This window comes from Varanus komodoensis, unplaced genomic scaffold (assembly GCF_004798865.1).
Source record: "Varanus komodoensis strain SLA01 unplaced genomic scaffold, ASM479886v1 scaffold40, whole genome shotgun sequence".
Taxonomy (NCBI): domain Eukaryota; kingdom Metazoa; phylum Chordata; class Lepidosauria; order Squamata; family Varanidae; genus Varanus; species Varanus komodoensis.
This window is the reverse complement of record NW_025335942.1, coordinates 2,147,203-2,170,759: the sequence shown is the minus strand read 5'-3', so window position 1 is coordinate 2,170,759 and position 23,557 is coordinate 2,147,203. Positions and strand designations below refer to the sequence as shown.

The 23,557-nt window shown below is 43.1% G+C and overlaps 1 protein-coding gene across 1 annotated transcript in view; it reads right to left on the bottom strand.

Annotated features, from left to right (window-relative positions):
• CTNND2 (catenin delta 2) overlaps positions 1-23,557 on the bottom strand; it is a 489,283-nt gene that overhangs the window by 192,224 nt on the left and 273,502 nt on the right. Inside the window, exon 8 of the mRNA XM_044442939.1 lies at positions 17,317-17,635. Coding sequence (XP_044298874.1) covers positions 17,317-17,635 — 319 coding nt within the window. The remainder of the gene's footprint in view (positions 1-17,316; positions 17,636-23,557) is intronic.

Genomic DNA, 23,557 nt, shown 5'->3' with positions numbered 1-23,557 from the left:
CCTTGACAACTTCCTTTTCTCCCCACCAGGTTTGGAAGAAAAGAAATTCTACACCTCTCTGCCAGAGAATTGCATTTAGTACAATTGATCATACATATCAAAAGGACAATAAATCAGCTAAGTAGACAAATCATAAATAGTTCCTTCTAGATACAGTTCTCCAGCTGTCACATGGATTCTTCCACAATATTACCGAGCAAGATTTTGTTACTACATCTGAAAAAATTGGAGTGGGACTCTCTAATCAACAGCTAATGGAAATGTTATGGGGAAATGACAGTATACCAGCTGCCAAGAGCGGAGAAGGAACATGCGACAATAACGTTTTGGGGAATTGCCTATTATGGGTACGGTATTAGAAGCAATATGTAGAAACCTATCCATTTGCAAGTTGCGAAAGCTACAAAAGATGTACCATATGGGGAATATCTGTGGTCTGAAAGCACAAGAGGAAATCGATTTGCTGTAACTAAGCTGGTCAGAGTCTGGTCCACGTCTGGTTGGAGGGAGAGGAGGGGAGGGGAGAGGAGAGAGAGAGAGAAGGTGCAAGCACTGGAAATGCAGTTCTTTCAGGATCTTGTGCAAACAGCCAATAAACTCAAGACTGGGGGAAAAGAGCTTCATGTAGCAGTCTGTTATACTAAAACTCTAGAATGAACTCCAGAATGAGAGGACACTTCTGTGAGTGCAGGAAAAAAGAAAAGAAGAATAGGCATCACGGCTATCAAAAAGCATATGGATTAGACAACCGATGTTAAACCGATTTTGCCCCCCATTTCAGAGGGGGAATGTACCACTGAAGGACCTCCTGAAATGTCCTTCAACAAAGGACATCTCAGGAACCCTGCAGCCCTGGTGGAGCACTAGGAAGTTGGTGGGCCAGAACAGCATGGATTTCAGAATCCTTGCTGAAAGATCTGAACTGGCTGAGATCTTTCAAGAGAAGAACATCTAAAATCCTTTGATTATGCAGACATTAAACGTGTGTGATTTGCCTTCCTTGAAGCAACTGTGGATGATCATTTCCACTGTTGTCTTGAAAACAAGAATAAGAAAGGCTGTAAAAACGGCTGGGCACATCCATGCGCTTCCAGGGGAAAGGTCCGTCGCATTTCTGTCACACAGACTTTTGGAATAGTAAGACCAGCATACCAAAAAATACCAGTCTCTGGTCCTCTCAAAATCAGGTACATGCAGGTATGCATATCTGTATGTCAGAGTGAGATGAGAAGAGCTGTTTTCTTTTCATACGGCAAGTATTTTAGCTGAATTTTCTAAACCACATCCACACACCTGCAAATCTATGAGAAAGATTACATTGCTGCAAAAGTGAACTGCCTAATTCTTTGAAACAGCCTTTCTACTGCACTGCCCTTCGAAGAAAAATATTTCCATAAAACTGGTATATATTGGAAGGCCCCTATTTGTTCAGTGCATACCATGTTCTGAAAACATCAGATGTATGCTCCCCTTTTTGATTCTGACAGCTCTTGTTATTCTTTCACATGTACATTTCCTTTGCAGTAGTTTCAGAGCTAATGAGACATTAGATTTCCTATAACCTGAAGGAAACACCTCCACTGACAAGCGAGTCTGAATACTGAGAACTTCCATTAACCTTCTAGGCTAGCAGAATGTCTCAGAAAAATGTTTTCTCCCATCTATTCTACAGCAAGCAGAGAAAGAAAATGAGTGAAATAAAAGGGTATCCACCCAGGTTGTAGCTTCCAAAATGTAATCTCTCTCTCTCTCTCTCTCTGTGTGTGTGTGTGTGTGTGTGTGTGTGTGTGTGTGTGTGTCGGGGGGCAGTTACTGGCAGGTATGTTTTTAATAAGTTCCTTTTGTCACACAAGGTGGGTTTTTATGATTGCAAGGTCAGCATATTCCACAACTCTGACTCTTCCAACGGAGGTCTCGGGAACTACTTAATGCCAGTGTTTCAGGCTAGTCCAGTCCACTTTTTGTAATACTTTTGCCTTTGCTTATCCTCTTCTCCCGATGGACCACTGAGAAATTATGGGTAGTATCAATGGGGTGGAGGGTGGAGTAACAGAGATGTAATTAAAGTTGGATTACGTACTGGATTAAGATTAGCACATTTGTAATGAATATGGAAGAGGTAAAAAAACAGGACTTCAAATGAGATAAACTTGACAGATAAGCATAAATTTGAACTAAATAGTTAAAACAAGGAAATTATTTACAATAGGAACAGGCAACCTGTGGCCCTCCAGATATTTTGGGCTACCACACCCATCAACCATAACTGGCATTATTAATGCAAGGTCAAAACATCTGGAGGCAAATCACCCATCCCTGATCTACAAGCTGTCTTAAGACACGAACAATTCTACACATAAGAAGGGATGCAACAGAACATTAGAAGCAATTGGAAACATGCTTTCTGGAGACCCAGCAATGACGTCAGATCCCCAAGAGAATATGAAAGACTTTTAAAAAGCTAACACAGAGGGGTGCTTGATAGTTTACAATTTTACACAGGCTTAAATCTTCCACTTGTGAATTTTTATCCTATTTTTATAACCCCTCCCACCCCAGCAAAGTGCGTTACTCATAACTGGACTGAGAGAAGCACAGGTCCTTCTCACATATGAGCCCATGGGTCAAGCCTGTTGAATCTTCAAATCCACCAAGCCAAGCCCTGTTAGCCAGCTAGGGGATTTTCTCTTGTTTCCTCTGAATGCTTACAACAACAAAACCCATGCGGGCTTGTACTGGGATGACCATGAGTGACCTAAGAGATCAGGAAACAGATGCTTACAGTTTATGGGGTCACAGGCTGTGTGAGCTTGAGATGAACAGAAGAGCTCTGGTTACACAGGGATCCCAAGTCTGTGATTTTGCATCTCATGGCCCAGCTGACTGCCTTCCTCTGCTGAAGCATACACTCCCAGAAAAGCAGGAAAGGTTTTCCCTCCCTCCCTCTCTGTGAAATACCAGTGAATCCATTTCAAAGTCCATTTCTATTGAAATCTGTTTGATATGATGTACTGTATTGTCTCAATGTAATCGATCAATGTAATCCTACGGCTGTTACACCCAGTCTACATGGTCACAGGAAAGGTGAGAGTTTCAGCAGTGACTTCAGAAGCGCATCTCAAGGTTGGAGCTTGGAATCAAAGCTTGCAGCTGGCTTGGTTCTTTCCATGCTGGCTACAGCGGCTTGGGCACAAGACCAACTGCACAGCCAGCAATGGGCGTGGGGGCATTTTGGCATCCTGATGGCACCATGGCCTCTCCTCACAAGAAGATGCAAAACCTGAGATGGCTGAAAATGGCCGTCCAATTGTTTTGGAGGGCCCTTCTGTCCTCCATTGGATACCCGTCATTGTGTGCATTTGGGGTGTTACAAGTAGCTCTACTGGAGGGCACATGTAAATACCCTGAGCAGAACAGCAAACTCGTAAGCTCTCTTTCCCATGAAAACTAAAGCTAGCTGCATATTTTAGTAATAAGGACAAAATGGCAGTTTAATATCTCTCCCTCTTTCTTTAGATGTGGTTGCAATTGAATGTTTCGTGTAACATGTTCAAATTATTTTAACAGCGGCTTTGTTTGAGAATGGGTGCCATTCTTGCTGTGTTACTTAAGGGATCGTGTAAATGAATATTTAAAGTTAAAATAGAAGAAACAATTTGAAATATTATGTTTTAGAAGAATAAAATATGTGAATTAAATATGATTTTCAGTGGCAATCCATCAATACAGCTTTCCATTACCAGGTTGGTTTGGCAGAAGGTTGCTGAATTCTTTTGCCACATCAGTGGCGAAGGCATTCTGAAATCAGTTGAGGAGAATCCGAGATATATTTTTCACATTTAAAAAAAAACCAGGAACACAGAGCAGTATGCTTGGTCTGTTGATGGGCTGCTAGTGCAGGTATCTTTTAGCGGTACACCAAAAGCATACCTTGGGAAGATGGCTTCCCATCTTAAGGCATCCTCTGTGAACCTGAAAGAATGCAAGATGGCTCCCTCCATTTACAAGGCCTTCCGAGAAGCCCACTCCTGGCTGTTTATAGGCTGGCAGCTGCAAGAAGCATATTTGCATTGCACAAGGGTTCTTCAAGAAGTTTCCACACTTTTATATTTTATAAATATATTTTATACATTTTTTTGCTGATGGCATTAAAAAATTGGCATGACGCTGAGAAAAAAGCATTTCAAAGGAAAGTGACTATGTAGAAAAGTGATGTGATTTGTTTTTGACATTCTTAATAAACAGAGTTTTAAAAAGTGGGCAAGCTTTTTAATGAACCCTCCTAATCCATTCTTCCGAGGGCTTTTTTGAGGCATGCCTAATCAAATTACATCCCCAGAGTTATTTTCAGGCATTCTTAAATATAAATTGCTTGTGTGGTGGAAGGTGGAAGGGCCGAAGGAAAAAGTATCAACACCAGTTCTCTGATTCCCCTTCTTTTGGCTGGCATTAAAGACGGGAAAAAGGAAACCTGTAGAAACTTCCTGAGAGCAACTCCTTCCTCCAGGGTTTATAAACTCCTCTCTTTTCCTTAGATGTTCAAGACAGTGCTTAGACAACATGGGAAGAAATGACAGAAATCATAATTAGCCACAGGTCTTGTGGTAGACGTACGTTGCCATACTATGCACATTTTGAAGAAAGCCTTACTTTCAAGTAAACATGTGCCTAATGATGCAGTTTCTATATTAAAATACCTACACAGGACTGGGTATTTAAATAGGCTTGTTTAGAAATAAAACCTATTGAAACTGGGCCTCCTGGTGGCCACTAAATAAGAAATCTTGGCTAGCAAACCAGCTACAATTTATAGACCACCAAACAGCACCAAACACTCAAAGCCTTAATTTGGCACAGGATCAGTTATTTGACTTAAGGAATGGTCAAAGGGCTTATAAAATTTAAAATTACACGACAAAATGACAAGAAGCATCAGTAAAGAACCACCTTTCATCTGCAGTTTTAAGGGATAAAACTAGATTTAAAAACACCTTCAGATTATAGTAACTCAGCAAATTCTTCTGGAACAGAAGGTACTGCACTACCTCCAAATGTAGACTGGTGCTGAAGTAGATTTCCTTAAATGAGATCTTAAACTGCATGCACCAATTTTAAAAATCCCTTTCTGACTGAAAGAAATTTACATAAGGGACTTTCTACTTGCTTTTAAATAGTGAGGATTACCCATAATCTCACCCATTTGATTCCATCTTCACACATTTGTTTAAAAAGCAGGAGCCATTACTCAATATATCAGCGTTTGTCTATCCTACAAATGCACCTTCAGAAACTTCTGTGTTCTTTCGAAGATAACACTCGGAGTTTTCCACTTCTGCGTTTCACTGTTATTGTCTGCTCAGAAACAGATGCGTACTCTATTGGCGTATTTGCTTACTGTAAGCCACACAGAGAACTTTGCAAACAAACAAACAAACAAACAATTATACTTCTGGCTGTGACGTTTGAGAGACCGATTGACCAACTGCAACCCAAAACCCACTTATTTATCGCAAAGTGCCAACACTGCAATAAAACCTGAATACTGAGGTTTTAATTTAGAAAAAACAACTCACAGCCAGTCCAAGCAAATGGCAGCGCACTGACTGGCCATGCAAATGCTTGGATGAGTCGTGGCTTGTGACATCATCGCCTGGCGCCACTACTCCTTTCCAAGCATGCGCATGGGCCCTGTGTGCGCTGCTATCCGATGCTCAGCTGCTGGGGCAACTGGGCTCGCATGCTGACAGAGAGGGCTCTGCATGCCCGCTGTGGCACGTGTGCCATAGGTTCGCCACCTCTGAAATAACCTATCACCATCCTGTTCAATACTCATCCAGAAACCGGTTCAACAGCTTTATGGTTGATTGAGGAAAGATTAATATTTGCATTAGTTTAACTTGATAGACATTAACTCTAGAGATGGCCTTTGAACAATTTTGCAGTGTCTTGACAGCGGCAGTGTAACTTAGATGTTACAACCAAATACTAATGGTTCAATGCCAGGGATATATGAGTGTGTGGACATATTCTGTTCACAGCCCGAAGCATAAACAGAAGGATAATTCATGGGAATATGCTGAGCTTGAGTTTGCGCTCAAACATCTCCAAAACCATGTTTTATGCTTTAGCCTATGGGGGAGATGCACATTTGGGGTGTATACTTTGAAAAGTACGCATTATTTGTGTTTGAAAATGTGCACATTTCCTGATGGCAGGGTGGAAAAAGCAACCTTTGCATTGAGGTGGAAAACAGCACTTCAGCAAGCTTAAATCTTGCTCATGGCCCATTCCTACTCAATGCATCAATTGTAATTAATTCAACTTAATCAAGAAAAAATTACTCCAATGATTTTATTGTGAGAAACATTTATAATCAAACTCCTGTTACTCTGCAATCCAATGGATGGCCTTCAGGTGGTCGTGGGAAAAGTGGATACAAAGAATCTCCCACCGCAATGTTAATAAATGAAAAGTTGCTGTGTTTAACAATTGGAAGCTTATTTCTTCATTTAGTTTCTTGATTATAATCTTTTCCTCAACCAGTTAAAACAAGCATTTATTTTAATTTGTATCACACACAGATATATCTTCTCTTCCTGCGAAAAGAAAACTGAAAAATTCCATGAATCTTTAATTTGTAAACATTATTTTTCCTATTTCCTTAGCAAACTATTAATGATTAAGTAATCTGATGCAACACAACAGGCTGTTGCATTATTATGTAATGTGTGCTACATGTGGTATAAATGTTTCTCCAACACATGTATCCCCAAACCAATTAATTACACTGCATTTCAATATCAAAGAAACACAAACTTGCATTATAACTAGCTCTGATTCAGAAGGAGGCATGTTTAGAGGCATAAACTTTAAAGTGCTGTAAAAATAAAAATGGAAGTGAATCTATACAAGAGGAGAAATTTAAAAAAAAAGCTACATACACATATCAAAGACCTAATTTTGTAGTTTAAAGCAATCTCTAGAGAGACAAGCAAATGGACTGATAAAGATGTTGGTGCCAAGCTCAGCGGAAAGGAAATAATTCAGTTTAGGAAACTCCACAGAGCCTCTATTCCAGACCTTGTTAAAGCAAAAGTTGCTATGCAATTACAGGAAACAACTGACAAGTGGAAGTGACTTGCAGAAGTGTGAAAAGCGGGTGCAAATGCACGGGCTGCTGCAGTCCATCCCTGTGGAAAACAGCGCGATTCCAAAAGATGGTGCGGCTCGTAAATCTTCCCACGGCAGAAATACCGTGGCAGGGGAGCCTCACACGTGGGCCCGTAAGCAGCAGCGGCTACCTGCGGGTCTGTTCTTCAGGACTCTTGTGAGATGAAATATTACCAAGGAGGGAGCAACCTTTTCTGTTGCTAAGCTAAGCCCTTTTCAGAGGGGCTCCTGCTTTTCCCCACCATTGCCTCTGGAACTGGACTGATTTTTCCCGTGATTCAATAATCCTTTATTTAAAAAGTACTGCCTATTCTTGTTTTTACAGAATCGTAGGATTAAACATGGGGAGGTATCCCATAATTATTTAATACACAAGTATAGCACACATCTTGAGACTCAACTAAAGCACAGCTATTGCCTTTTTCTTGGAACAGGTGTGAGAAACCTACAGTCTTCGAGCCAAGTGCGGCCCCCAGTGGGTTCCCACCAAGCTTGCAGCTTTGCCCAACCCACAAGTGAACTCCCATGGGAGGAAGAGGGGGTGTCTTTCTCTGCTGATGCCTCTCAAGCTTCCTCTGCTGAGTGCTGGCACGGAGAAAATGGGGTGGCTAAGATGGAGGGCAGGGGAAAGGCAGGGAGCAAGAGAGGTGGATAGCAGAAAGAAACATGGCGCTGCTCTGCTCACTGCTATTTCTGGCCTCACTCACGTTCCCTCAAAGGAACATGGGCCTTTACTTGAGAGAGGTTTCCTACCCTGCTTTAGAATTTCCCTACTCAAAACAGGATATGGAGCTCCAACCAAAAATTAAGATCCCATTTCCTAGTTTAAGCAATGAGACATATTTTTCAAAGTGACAAAATGGTTGCTGTAAAAAAAGGGACAGAAGGTGAGGAAAGAAAGTTTCTTCTTACAAAAGGTTGAAGAGTTGCATGAGCAAGTTACCACGAGGCCTTAAGTGACTTACTAGTGACTTGTTAGTACCCAGCCAGGGACTCCCTCTAGGACTTCTGTTAAAGAGTTCAGAGTTCAAGTATAAAGGAAAGAAAGCTCTCAGAAGTCAATGGTTTTGTTCTTTCAATAGGCTTAATGAAAGATTTCAAAGCTACTTCGCATGCAATTCAGATTCTACCGATAAGCACTAATGAATCCTTCCTAGCAGGAAGGATAAAGTATTTCATAGTACTGCACTTAATTGAAACTTATAATTAATTACTTCCAAACATGTTCTCACTTGCCTGAAAAGATTATTTTTGTCTATTCTGAATTCTAAGCTTATTTGTTTAATACTCTATTTTTAAGGTTTGCACATAAGCGGACAGGTGGCAGATCAAAGCAGCTTTTATGCAGAGTTAAAACACATCCCTGATTCTTCCGTGCAAGTGACTTTTTGACTCTCAATGCTATTGCTGTTGGTGAGATTATTATTTTATTTCTATACTGCTCAACAGCTGAAGATCTTTGGTTGTTTTACGAAAAGATTAAAATCTTTAAAATACAATATAAAATGTCCTGTCTGCTTAATGAACAATTTAATATTCTCAACAGCTAAAACCAAAGAACAGCTAAAACCTTATCATATAGTGTAAAATACCATATTTTTCGCTCTATAAGACGCACCTGACCATAAGACGCACCTAGTTTTTAGAGGAGGGATCCATGGAAAGCTTCCTGATAATCACAGGCACATTCCCCATCACTTCCCCATGGGCTTCATTAAAAGACGGGTTGCCATTTGAAAACACACACCGACCTGTGATTAACAGCTCTCACCTGCGCCGGAGGAGGGGGGGCGGAGCAGGGCGCGCCGAGCGTGTGCCGGCCAGGTGGTGCCACGTGGTGCAGCCGGGCCGGCAGTGTGCCAGCGGTGGTCTTCCGGGTGGTGTGGCAGCGGCAGGTCTTCCCGGGCGGTGGGGGTGAGCAGTCCGTCTCTCCGTGCGGCCGGCAGGTTCAAGCCCGCAGCTCCTCCTCCTCCGCGGCAGGTCTTCCCGGGCGGTGGGGGTGAGCAGTCCGTCCCTCCGTGCGGCCGGTGGGTTCAAGCCCGCAGCTCCTCCTTCTCCGCGGCAGGTCTTCCCGGGCGGTGGGGGTGAGCAGTCCGTCCCTCCGTGCGGCCGGCGGGTTCAAGCCTGCGGCTCCTCCTCCTCCGCACTGCTCCCCCTGAGTGGCACAGCTCTCACCTGCGCCAGAGGTGGGGGCAAAGCAGCGCGTGCCGAGGACATGCTGGCAAGGTGGTGCCACGTGGTACAGGCGGCCGGCAGCGTCCCGGGCGTCAGGCACATACACATTCACTTTGTAAGACGCACAGACATTTCCCCTTACTTTTGAGGGGGGAAAAGTGCATCTTATAGAGCGAAAAATACGGTAAGTGGCAGTAGAAGTCTTAAGCTTGGAGCAGATGGAAAACTCTGGCCTGATTTGCACAACATGGTAGGTTGGCATTTTGGGGGTGGGGGTGGCATAATGTCTGAACTCGGCACTTTCCTCAGTGCAGTTTGATAAGGATGCAGAAGACACCCTAAGACACCACGGGTTATTGTTGGGTTGTTTTATGTGATGTGCAAACCCAGTGAAGGAGTTTCTTGGAAAAGGCTACAGAACCACCTGGCAGGAGCAACAGAAAGTATTGTCACTCTTCACAAACTCTGCCTCTCCTCCAGGAAACGGATTCTACTTTTGTTACTTTCTTGGTTGGCAACAGTCCCCCTTCCCCACCTTTGGGGAGAATTGCGCACATCTTATTCCACCCACCAGGGAAAAACCTTCACGGAGATTTACAAAAATTTAGTAACAGCAACTACTTTCTTGAAAAGATTCGTTCAAACTGAAAGGTGAAAAGAACATGTTCGTGTAACTCTTCTCGCAGGTGAAAAAAAAAATCTAGAAAAAACTTCTATTCTGCTAAGGAGTACACTTGTGCTTATTAGCAAAATAGAATGCTGGAGCTGTATCACATGGCTGCTGAGGCTGTACCACAACGGTCCGTGGGAAATATGGGAGGAGCAGTTGGGAAGACTAACCCTCTTCCCAACATCATACCACCCTCTATGCTCAAGCACACTAAGTGGGCCCCTCCCGAATCTCTCCACTTGATCCCGTAACTTCTCTCCTGTGTATTAAAAAGGACATGACCCACTAGGGCCACTCAGCCCAATGTAAGCGGGGTGGCCCTTCCCTTTCCATCCGCTCCAAAGTGGCTTCCCCCACCAACCCCAATGGGGCTACTTCTTGAGATGCAGCCACACCGAATGCTTCCGTGTGTGCTGCACTTTTGTTTAACTGTGTTCGCATTAATCAATTCTTTCCGACAGTTCTTTCAGAAAATTCACCATGCAGAAAGCGCTGGCTTCTTCAGCAAGCCTTGCAAATAGAAGACTGATGACAAAAATCAGAGCCAAGTTATTAAGACTTTATTAGGGCGGGCAAGAGACACTGTTCCACAGAAGAGCAGCAGCCTGCTCTTTAACCCCAAGCATCCCCTGCTGCCTGGGTTTGGACAGCACAGCAAGCCAGAGCCACCCCCAGTGATGGGCTGAAGATTCAGAATGGCCACCAACACACACTGCAACGCAACAAGGCTTGAGCAATCCGTGACGGGCTGCCACGATCGCATGAAGCTGGTTCATGGTTCCTATCCTGGGACAGGTTGTGCTCAGTGATTATGACTGTTTTAACTACAGTGGGACAATTTGCCTGAAAATTTTTCTGGGCCAGCATTTAATTTTCTTGTCATCTAAACTCGTAACTTACTTTGAATAAAATCAAGAACTCCTTCCACTGCTATTGATCAACACTATCATTTTCTTATACAACTATGTCAGCAGGGTAGCAGCAAGGCTGTTTTGCTCCATCTACAGCATCAACCAGCTACAGAGCTAATTAAGTCGTCTCTCCTTTGGTGATGCCATTTAAGTGCAATGATTAAATGTCGCTGTTCCATTATATACTCGTAGCGAAGAGACCTCAGGCTCGTGCGATCTCTCCCGCTTCCAGAATGAGAGCCCTTCAGTGGTGAAACGGAACCACTTTCAAAGTGCCAGGAAGTAAAAGGCTTTTATGCATGTTTGCTGAAAAGTCCATTCATTGCACTTTGTTCAGTGGGACTTACCTCCAGCTAAGTATGTTTAGTAAACTATAATTGTTTTTAAGTAGACATGAAGGTAGGTTTACCACTTTTGTCCGTCACACATGAACAACTGCTGCACAGACGACAGCTATATTGAGCCGCTGTGGTGATCAGAGTGCTGGACCAGGGACCCGGGAGTGTGGGGTTTTAGTCACTCACTGGGCAATCCCTCGTACCCCAGGGAGCCAAGGTTCAATTTGGATGTCAGGAAGTACTTGCTAACAGTCAGGACCCCGAGGGTATGGAATGGGCTTCCACGGGAGGTGGCTGAGGCCCCATCGGTGAGGGTGTTCAAGGAGAGGCTGGACATGCACATGGTGGGCGTGTCATGAGTGGAGCTGGCTTAGAGCCGCGGTCAGACTAGATGGCCCGGGAGGTCCCTTCTGACCCACTCTGTTTCTATGTTTCTATGCCGTTTGAAACCAACAAAGTATGGCTTGACTGTTACCAAGCCAACTTCACACAATGTGTTACAAATCTGGCTTGTTTCCACAAAAGTGAACTAGCATTCATCACAGTTTAGAGCTCGTCTAGAACACAAAACTGTGGTCAAGATGGCGGCGGAAGCTTCCCATCCCCCCTCATGGCCACTTCAGAAGAGAGGGTGGGGCAGGATCCAGAGGCTTCCTGGGCCTCGTCCCCGTCACAAGGAGTTTTGCTGCCGGGACAGCATTGCCTCCATAGCTCACCATGATGTCCAAACACAGCCACTGTTCAGTGCTCCAACTGAGAGGTTCTTTGGTGTGGTCTTTTTTTAATCTGCTCCCACAAGACCCACAAAGGCAGCTTATAAATATACCCATAAAGTGACGTTAGGAATATTAAAATCTGATTTACGGCAGCATGAATTTCTACTTACACATCATCTGCATCCATGGGAAATTTGAGTGTTATGAATTGGTGTGCTTTGTTAGGGTTTATTACTATTTTAACTGTCCTGCCACAAAAGCACGAGGTGGTGGGTTAATGCATGGAGCATCTGCCCTGTAGCACGGCTCCCATCATGGAGCAAGCGTCATGGCTACTGTCCTTGAAACCCAGCATCTACTCACACACGTATGAAGGCCGCCAACATTTAGATGCAACAGAATTCAAGAGGTAGACATATGGGACTGGCCAGGTCTTAAGGAAATTCTTTTGGTGCTTCTGTATCTTCACAATTAAATTGGTTTGCTTTCCCTTCAAGCCATCTTTCATTACGATACGACTTGCAGCTGAATGAGTATTTTGGTTTGGATTCAATACAATGGCCTAGTGCAGGATGTCACTCTGCCACAAACAACAGGACCATGGCACCAAATTCCTTTTCGCATTCCGTGACTACATAAATACCTGTAAGCTGTACAGTGTCTGCAAGGTAAGAACAAGGAACAGCAAAGCAAACATCTGCACTGAGGGAGGAGAGAAAGACCTGAGGAATTGTTAATTACAAGGCTGGTGCTGCCCAGTTCTCTCAAATGTGTCAATCTCAGAAGGACGGTTGGCCAATCGGATATAATAATAATAATAATAATTATTATTATTATTATTATTATTATTATTAGAACATTTCTATGCTGCCCCTTGCCGAAGCCTCGGGGCGGCTTACAACACAAAATATTTATAGGATGCATGTATTGTATCCGACTGCTTAACAGCTGCTTTACCCTTTGCTTGTATCTGGCCCATCCCTGCCTTGGCCAGTCCGGACTGAAAACTTAGGCTTGACCGTTTACCTGGTTGTTGCCTTACCTGTTGGATTGCCCCATAATGAGCTGTAATGCTGAGTCTGACTCAGCCCTAGCAGATAAAGACACAAAGGGGGTGAAAAGCGCAGGGATCAGAAAGCCACATGCTCCACGTTGCAGTGGCTTGTTCTGATTTTATTTCTATCAATAGAATCCCTTATACGTTTTAATTAAGCCAGATAAATACACAAAAGAGATGCGTTTGCATCCATTCGCCTATTAGGATTTATAATCTGATATCATAATCATCTCTAATAATATTTCACACTTGACAAACCACAGCGAGCATAAAACAGGTATATTCTGAAATCTCCTCAGAAACCTTTCAGTCTGTCTGAAAGCAATGCCTTCTACTGTGAATTTTAATCTCAAAACACTTTCATGGCCATGAAGATAATAATGGCTGCTTATCAATGTAAGTTCCATTTTTTCACAGGGAAAAATGGAAAATTATAAACAGCTTGCAAATATAATGCAATGATGAGTGCTAATGGACCACAAAGCGTACTCAGCTCCTTTCCCCTCAAAAGCAGGGCAAAACCAAGCACAAAGAAGGTTTTCTGACTGAAGGGCTCCCATGATACTCAGGTGATTTAATTCGCAGCATGATGAAAAATTAAACTCAGCAGAGGGGATGAAATGGAATTGTAACTTTCAAAGCAGGAACGCCTTGGAATAGCGATGCTGAAGTTCATATTAGCCAGAGCAATTCTTTGCAACAGTTCAAATGCTACATATTATGACATTTAACATCCTTTGACTGTACTTTGCATTTAATTCACTTCAGTATTCCTTTCCTGCTTAGTGCATTTAGGCAAGAATTCACCACAGAATTCCTAAAAAGTCTGATTGATAGTTTTTCAGGCATTCTATCAGAGTGGAAGCTTATGCAGGGACATCCCCCCCCCCCCAGCCTGCTAATGAAATACGATTGTTTCACATGGAAATGGCATGGAAAGCTGGTGATAATGTTTTCTGCTTCTTCTGAAGTGAAGTGGTTCACACTTCTCAAACTGGTGGCTGAATACAAAGTTGTGGTTCAGGAAAGGAGCTTTGGCTTTCATGACCCTCCTTTTTCTTTCAACTTCTTATTTGCTGTTCTAATTTGCTAGTAACATTTGAATTCTATGACTAGTCGACATAAACCTTCAATGTACCCTATTTTAATCTTCACTGGATACGCATCACCCAAGCCTCTTGTCCAACCCTTTTATGGTGAGGAAAAAGATGTCCTTTAAACTTCGTCATTTTCCCCACAAAAATATTGAGTCTTTGTGTAAGCAGGACCCATCTTTCCCCTATGGTAAGTCATATAAAGTATTCCAGAGATAACTGATTTTCTAAAATCTGTTCAGCAGGAAAAGAGATCCATGAACACTGGCACAAAACATCGGTGAACATATTCTAATTCAATCCGGAGATTTGCCTTGAAATAATTTCAGACTCTTGGTAGTGGTTGCCAAATATCTCAATATGGATTATTTCAGTCTCCAAAAGCTGCATTTCTGAAGGCTTTTTGGAGAAATGCTGGGGACGGGCTCCACAATACCAGCCTAAGGGAGCTCCTCTACCATCCGTGCTCTGTTGAATATCCATTTTTGTGTCCTCCCCCACCTTAAGAACATGCAAAGAACCCTGCTGGTTCAGAGCAAAGCCTACGCAATCCAGCATTCTGCTTCCCCATGCAAGCCTATGCTAAGGCAAAGGCAGGGACCCACCATTCGGGCTCCTGAACAGCTGGCACACTTGGGCACACTGCCTCTGATCCTGGAGGTGGCCTATCTTAGCCTTCCTCTGTCTGCTTGGAGATTCTGAGGCTGTGGTCCATCACTCTTGGAGGGTGCCCAGCTCGGGAAGTCTGATGTAACCATCATGGCTGGCCATAGCTTCTTCCTCCATGGATTTGTCTAAATTCCCTTTCTGTTAGCAGCCAACATCTTGGGGTAACAAATTCAATAGTTAAATCATGCACTGTGTAAAAAAGCATTTATTTTTCTCTGCCCTGCCTCCTACACCATTCAGCTTCAATGGATGACCCTAGTTCTAACAGAATGAGAGAGGTTACAAGATGTAAGTGGGAGGATGGTAAATGAGGCACTTATGTAATGTCAAGGGCTCTTTGAATCCCAATGATCTGCTACAAAGAATTCCAAGAACACTCAGACCCACCGTTGTCAATGGGAACTCCAGAAGTTATAGCCTCTTCCCAGTACTCCTTCGAGGGATAAAAAAGAGCACATTTGCAATTGTGAGTGTCAGAAGCATAGGTTTTGAGTGTGTACAGGAGGCGTTATGATAAAGAAGTGATGGAAAAGACCTTGGGTTTAAATAAACCTCTCATCTGCTACTTTCTTTCTTCTCTCCTTGTGTGGTAGTAAATTTGGGAAATGCCAGAGGTGTGAAGAGGGAAGGAGACTGACAGATGACGGGGCTGGTGCCCAACAATCCCAAGCAGACGCAATAGTCGGAGGCACTTAAACTCAGCTTCCAACAGCTCAGGGACTCCCAGATAATGAATTCACTTTGGACCCCTTGCCGCACATGCAACTCTTCTCGATCTTTACCTTTTACTTCTATTCCATGAATTGATCTCAGAGCTCAATGTTAAATCACAAGGTCATGGGGATGGGGTCAGAGTCATCCATCCAAAATAGATGATCATCTGATGATGTATCTTGCATTCAGAAAAGAATAAAAAAAATCTCTGCATGGAAACATTTTTAGAAGTGGCATGTTACAGCAGAGTTAGTCATACTTCTTAAAAGGAATAACTCAAAACAAGTACTTTTTGACACAACAACTTTTGAATGCTGTACAGGGGAGGATTCAACACACAAGTATGTCACAAAAGAAATATCCAGATACATGTGGGAGTTTCACTACAACAAAGAAATCAGACTTTCAAAGTGATGGACCAAATGAGACAAGGGCTAACTAATCAATGTCACTGATCTCTCAGCAGTGAATGTAGGTAACATCTTGTTTTTAAAAAATAAAAATAAATTGTAATTAAAGTAGTGATACAAATATGTGCTATATGAGCTTTCTCAGAAATGATCCCTATATTCTACTTCTATACACTGCAGATGTTTGGGCAACTGCTCCTACAAGTTCACAAAATGTTGCTCATCTATAGAAATTATTTTGCCAAGAACATTCATGCGCAACTTAGTGAAATTTACAAGAAGGAACATACTATAAACATAACAAGAAAACATTTACATAACATTACAGAGGCACTGACCTGAACAAGCTCGATGGGATATTAATCTGGGCTGCACGACAGAAGGAAGCCAATGTGGCTTCTTGTGAGCTCCGGCACTCACTGGGCATGGTTGGCTTAATCGCCACCCTTGTTGCTGATCATGAGATCCAAAGCTGGGTGTGATGCCTTATGGGAGGCTTGAAATCCTCTAAAGTAAAATGAGGCCATCGGAAGGTTGTTTAACTCTCCAAGAAGCCTTGTGACCCTTCTCTGGAGTACATGATAAGCCACGGTTGTGCAGTCCTTATACACAAGTCTGGGTGCACTTGGCTCACAACAAGTGTATATGGTTTACTTAAGGACTGGTGGTGCGTTTTGATTGTGCCTTTGTCTGTGTACTGTTGTTTTAAACAGTGCCTCTTCTGATGTTGAGTGCCTACAAGCACTATACAAGGTACGAAGAGAAGCACTAGAAATTCCTCCTCTGCTTCACATTTCTGTGAATTCTGCGAAAGTCACACCACTTGCAAATGGAGGTCTTGTATAAATCAGGCATGTATTTTTGAATGAGACTTCACACATTTTCTGTGATCCCAGTGATCTCAGCTCAAGTGAATTTCCTTTTTACAATAATCTCAGCTCAACTCCCACGGAATGACCATATGACAACAGACCTGCAAACACTTTCTCATCACCTTAACCTCTGACTTAGCAGAAAATAGTAGCATTTCATAAAACTATGAATCTCAAACAATGCTCTGTTTTTCTATTAGTAAAGTCACCCAAAGAAGCAAAAAAAAAAAAAAAACTCAATACATGTTTCTTTAGTTACTATATCAAATTCATGCAATATGTTCACAGGACAGATTTATCAGAAGAACCCAATAATACCTATTCATCCTATTTTCTCTCTCTTTTGTTTCTATAAAGACACTCGTATTGAAAAATTCTTGCAAAAATGCCAAATGAAACCATGCATTCCACTGGCCGATTCACTGGCCTCATAATACCACACATGTAAAATACGAGCTCGGCTGCAAACGTAAACTTCGGCATGAGAGCATCACTGTAGAGAGAAGAAGGTTTCACCCACCTGGGATCTTTCTGAATGCTATCAATTGAAGGGGACCTAGCCAAGGTTCCCTCAGGTGGGATGGCTGGTCCAGATTTGCTGTACGGCGACTCAACGGAAGGACAATACTGCAGCTGTCGGTAGGGATCTGTGTAATTGGAGGCCGGGCCTGCTGCATAGCTGGCCCTCTGGAAGGTCGCTGTTGCGTTCTGTGTGCCGTGCTGACTGCCTGTGCGCTGTAAGGGTACGGAGTCGACACCAGGGGAAGATGGGGCTACGACAGGAAAGTAGGGACAAAGTAAAAAATTGAGGACCTGTTCACAGAAATGGTTAACCAGGTCTAGGCAGAGGAAAAATACACACATATAAACAGGGGTTTGAAAAGGATGAGAAAAAAAGAACACTGTCATACCTGAAACTGTAATAAAATAAACTTCACATAGATATTTTAAATGCGATATATAACATTTAGCCTTCAGACTAATGGATTGTATCACGTTCAGAAATGAGCAGGCAAACAAACCCTCTGTCTCTGAGCATTGCAGGGCTTCCTTATTCCATATCCAAGAGTGAAGCGTTAAAAGGCAAAATTGCTGTCTACTACCCATAACCCTGCCATTACAGACAAAACATTTTAAAAGATGTAGATGTCCTATTATCTCCAGTCCGGTTTTTTAAAATAATGCACAAGTAGAATGAAGGCAGTGGATACACATTTCATTTTTAAAGGTTCATATCAAAGCATCCTCTGTTTCAGCACCATAAAAGGATTCCTGCTTGCATTGTAATTAGATGCAGTGTAATCTTTTTATTATATTTATTTCCCAGTGAAGATACTTGAGCCAAGGTGCTTTATTCCACAGAACAGTCAGCTCATATGGTTACTCCAAGGGTTTCTTCTCCATTTGTGTTGAAAGATACTTTTCTCCTCACAGATCGACAGTATTTGTGGTTGTAAAGGAAGAGTTTTGTGATTATATCAACAAAGATCATGTTTAGAGATGTAAAATTTCCAGGAATTTTGAAGAAATGGCAGGGAAGGAACTTTGGGGGAACTTGGAAAATAAGCAATACTTTTAAAAAGAGTTCTTTGTAGATCCAAAGTAAATTTGTTACTTCAGGACAGCCTTCCCTAGACTGATGGCCTCCATTTATTTATTTTGAAATTCAGCTTCCTTTAGTTTCAGGCATATAAGTAACAACAAGGTCCTCGAGCAGGTGGTGGCTGGACAATTCTAGGCATTCTTGGAGGAAATGGACCATCCTGACCCACTTCAATCTGGCTTCAGGCCTGGCTATGGAACAGAAACTGCCTTGGTCGCCCTGTACAATTACCTGTGCAGAGAGAAGGATAGGGGGAGTCCCTGTTGGTTCTCCTGGACCTCTCAGCAGCTTTCAATACCATTGACCATGGTATCCTTCTGGATAGACTGGCCTGGTTAGGAGTTGGAGGCACTGCTTTACGGTGGTTCCACTCCCACCTGTCTGGCCAATTCCAGAAGGTGGTGCTGGGGGATTGTGGCTCTGCGCCATGGCAACTTTGCCATGGAGTTCTGCAGGGTTCTGTATTATCCCCCACGCTCTTTAACATCTACATGAAACTGCTGGGAGAGGTCATCTGGAGGTTTGGGCTGCGGAGTCATCAGTATGCTGATGACACCCAGCTCTACCTTTCATTTACATCTAGTCCAGGTGAGGCAGTGGCTGTACTGAACCAGTGCCTGGCCAGGGAAATGGGCTGCATGAGGGCCAATAAACTGAAGCTCAATCCAGATAAGACAAAGGTCCTGCTGGTAGGCGGTTCAGCCCTACAGGTGAGTGACATCTGCCCTGTTCTAGACGGGATTGCACTCCCCCTAAAGGATGGGGTGCACAGTTTGGGAGTGCTCCTTGATCCGGACTACCCAGAGGAGGGCCTTCTCTGTGGTGGTGCCCGATTGTGGAACATGCTCCCCAAAGAGGTCCGCCTGGTGCCAACACTTCTTTCCTTTCGTCATCAGGAAAAAATCTTTTTATTCTCCCAGTATTTTAATTGTTAACTTGTTTTAGTGGGTTTATATTTTAACATTGGATGCTGGGCAACTGTTATTCTTATTTCTATTTTTAGGATTAATTTGTTGTAAACCATCCCGAGATGTCTAAGTATGGGGCAGTATAGAAAAGTTTTAAATAAATAAATAAAATAAACATGCATTTGGTGATAGCAGCAGGATAAGCTACTGTGTTTTATTCACATGTGTGTTTTAGAGTAGAATGACATTAACCGATTGCTGTAGTACGTAACCAGAACAAGCCCCAAAACACAGGACCTTTTAGAACAGAATCAAACTGTCAAGAACACACATTTTCTTCCATATTATGACATGAAACTCTACTCGTATGTTGGGAAAGAGAGCATCACTTGGAACATTGCTAAATGTTTATCACTAGGGATACATAGAGTAATAATGTTAATAAGGAATGGAAGAAATAAGGATTTTGGGAGTCGCACAGAGATGATCTGCACAGCATTTCCCCCATTGCTTCATTATTTCCAGATATTTTACATCTCTAGTCCTTCTATAAAAGTCTTCCTATTACCTAGTTTTTATAAATTATTTGTCGGAAGAAAAGGCTGAGTACCACTAAATAAATATATTGTCCTAAATTCTAAATAAAAGGAAATATTCATAATCCAATTTTTCAATAATCCAAACTTTTCAATTTTCTAGAAAAGAAAAACAAAAACAGTTTGGGGAAAAAATGGGTGGGAGGGGAAGAGAGAGGCTTCCTCCCCTTAATTGTTCTGTCATCGCCTCCCCCCCCCCCCCCGACTGCCAAATTTCTTATCAAGTTTCTGGTTTAGTGTGCCTCCACTGACTTTTCGAAAGAATTTCTAGTGGTACAGTACATAAGATATGCTTTACCAGAGATACTGTCAATCTAAGTTGATGAAAATATTCTCACCAGTTGAAAAAAAAATCAACTTCATTAGTTCTTGTTGCGTTTAAGACTGTAATTTTACATAACTTAGCATACATTCTGTACTATTTTTATTTGAATATTCTTGGTTTTCTTTTTTTAAATACTAGTTACTGATTTAAAATTCTGCATGCTTCGAAATGAAACCCATCCAATGGAAGATGTACTTCCAAGTAAACGCGTACAAGACGGAGTGAGCATGTAACAGTATTCCCATCACTGTTCCTGTTATCTGCCTCCTGCTTTACTGGTTTGGGTCCAACCACAAGTCAAATGAAGTCCGACCCAAGTCCCTTGGATGCTTTCCAGTTTCTCTCTTCTGCTCACATTAAAACTGACTTCCAGCAGAAACAAGGAAGATCCAGGCCAGGGAACCCATTCTCTGGCAAGCGCAGGGAGAGAGGGAGGGCATGCTTGGAAAAGGGCAAAATGGGTGCCAGGCCCACACTGCCGCCCCTTAGCTGCGTTTGTTCTAGCTTTCCAGTTTCTCAGCTTTCTGACCTGAGAAGAATGTTGCCGCAGCTGCAAGAGCAACAGCCACGGAGAGGGGAATGGAAGAGCGAGGCTGTGGGCGGGGGTGGAATTAAGCCCATTCCCCTCCCTCCAGATCAGGTCCTTTCCCATGTTGTGCCACCAAAGGAATGCCAGTGGGGTGTTTCTTGTGAAGTCACCATGAAAGTACCTATATCGCTCGGTAACTTTAGAATTAGAACTAATTGTGAATTTCTTCTGCCTCTCACTTCTGAAACAAGGCTTTTAGGTGATCGAGCTCTAACAACCTGTGTACCCACAAGAACTGGAATCTCGTTCTGCGGCTGTAACGGTCCGATATGAATTTTCACCCAGCACTGAACAGTTACAATTAAGCATACTTGATGTCTCCATTTCCTAAATGTTCCATGTGACCTTTGAAAAGACCACATACCAATTAGGATACAAGCACATAGGCAACATGTTTCATCTCGGAAGAAAGGGAAAAAAATGTTTTATTCCTTTTAATTTGAGTCCAGTATTCTTTTTCTTTATGCGATTTTCATTTTGATGTAGATGGAACAGCAAGCTGAACTACAGAATGTAGTTGTTAATTATGGCAATGGTTATGATGGTGCAGCACAGAAAATCTATTGGTTAGTAGACATTCAGAAAGAAAGAATGCAGTGGAATCACGTTGTATTAGTCTATATGTATGAAAGCAGCTATTTGACCTTAACAACCATTATATACCCTAGCAGCAAACTTGGAGAACACGCACGTATCTGTAGAAATTTCACTTGACCCGCCTGCACACAGGGTAGATGTTTTGGCACTTGTGGGGAGGGGGTACTCCACTCCATGCTGCAAAATAACACACACATTAAAGCACAAATGGGGAAAAAATGGCCTGAAGAGTATAAAAATGATCTTTCCCTGCGAGGAGCTGCAGAAATGCAGTTAATTAACAGCTAAGGAGACAGGGAAATAGAGGAAGCTGCAGGTGGGTGCGCGGGCAGGGGGCTACACTAGTCAAGCGTGTGGAAAAATATACTTTTGTGGACAGAAGGATTAGTGCATATTGTGAAGGTAAGAGTGTGTTGCGTTCTCTCTCCCTCTGCGCGTGCACACCAGCATCCGGGGAAATGCCCAAGCCTGCGTCCCTTTAGTTGCGAAGGTGGACAGTTCAGGGAACTCTCTGGCTAGTGGTGGACAGCTGCTCACAGGGTCCAATTGTGGGCGCATACATTGAAATAATCAATAATAAAAGCATCGAATTAGCCTGGAAAAGCGTGGGGGTGCGCATGCTTGTTTACATGGAACTGCAGTGTGACCATTCCTTCACCCCAGTTAATACCCTCTGAACTCCTACAGTGACTGGGTTTGCATTACAACAACTTGCCACACTGGGTTATCATGCGGCTAGAAGCCAAACCACTTCTAGCCTTGACTTGCTTTAGTGGTTGCCTGACCCATGGTGGGTTATCACGTTGTCTGAATGTGGGAAACTGATTCCATCATGCGTTGTGGGAAGCATTTATTGAGCTGCTTCAGAAGAGCAGCAGAATTGCCTTGTGGGTCTTCCCAATTTTGCCAGTCCCTCTGCCAGTGCCCAAAAGGCACTTGGGGACAATCATAACTGGTCTGTTAGACTTGGAAATTAGTTTCTCAGCCCCAGAAATGTGTGAGAATGTCTTTGGAATTTGGCTAGAAAAATGCACCAATCTTTGGAGTGCACCAGCGTGCAAACCATCCCCAGCTGGTGCCTTTGGAAGCCCCAGCAGGCAAAGCAGGGGAAGTATAGTTGGAAACACAGGCAGAATTCAGAGAGAGTTTACATATAGGGAAATTCGTGCACAGTTGCCACGCTATCAACTGAACATCACAAGAAAGCAGAAAAAGTAGGTGCACTAAAAGGGGGTGGCAAACAAGACCTCTCACTTGGAAATGCAACCCTCTGGTTTTCAAGCGCTGAACTGACTGTTCTCAATTCTCTCCACCCTCCTGGAGTCCTGTGTTCAGCCAGGTGTTGGGCGTGATGGCCTTACAAGTCCCCTTCCAACTCTACTATCCCATGATTCTCAGCATTTCCTAGACTCTCCAGCTACTCCAAGTGGCTTCATATGTGCTCATGCCGTTTATACCAGGAGAACAGCGACAGCGCAAAATGTGGGGAAAGTCCCTCCCAGCAGCTCCACCGTCTGCCTCACTTCCTATTCTGGTGATTTTCTTTCCTCCATTATCCACAGAGGACTACTAACAGAAAAATCAATGGATTATCTTAGTTTACAGGAAATAATATATATTCCACCAAGAAAATGAAGTTATGGTGGTATGGTTGGGAATGAGCCCATCTCTTGCTCAGATACATTTGCCTGGTTCTGAGTGGAGGACTTTGACTTTTCAAAGGTTACCTGGTGATGTTTCTCAGGTGCAACAGGAAAGCCTGCCTGGAAGGGTTTTCGGGATGGGAGTGGGAGCACATGCGAGATGATGAGAGAAACAAGATGTGCAGTTAGAGGGTTTCTGAAATCCCCACTATCTTGCCCTCAAGCAGCAAGAGACATCCTGAGGGTGCAGTCAGAAGCTTTACTGAAAGGGAGGTCTGGAGAGGAAGTTTCCAGTTCGGATTCAACTCCTTACATGGGCAGATGCTTCTTCCTCAACTTTGGTAGAAGGCTCTTACTGTTTTGATATCTGTTCGGTTTCACTAAAAGAACTGCACTTCCAAAGATTGTCCTGAGTTTGATAACCAGAAGGAAAGAGGGAAGGGACTAGTTTGCCACAGGTATGGTATACGAGAACTTTGAGAGTTTCCCACTAGGTTAGC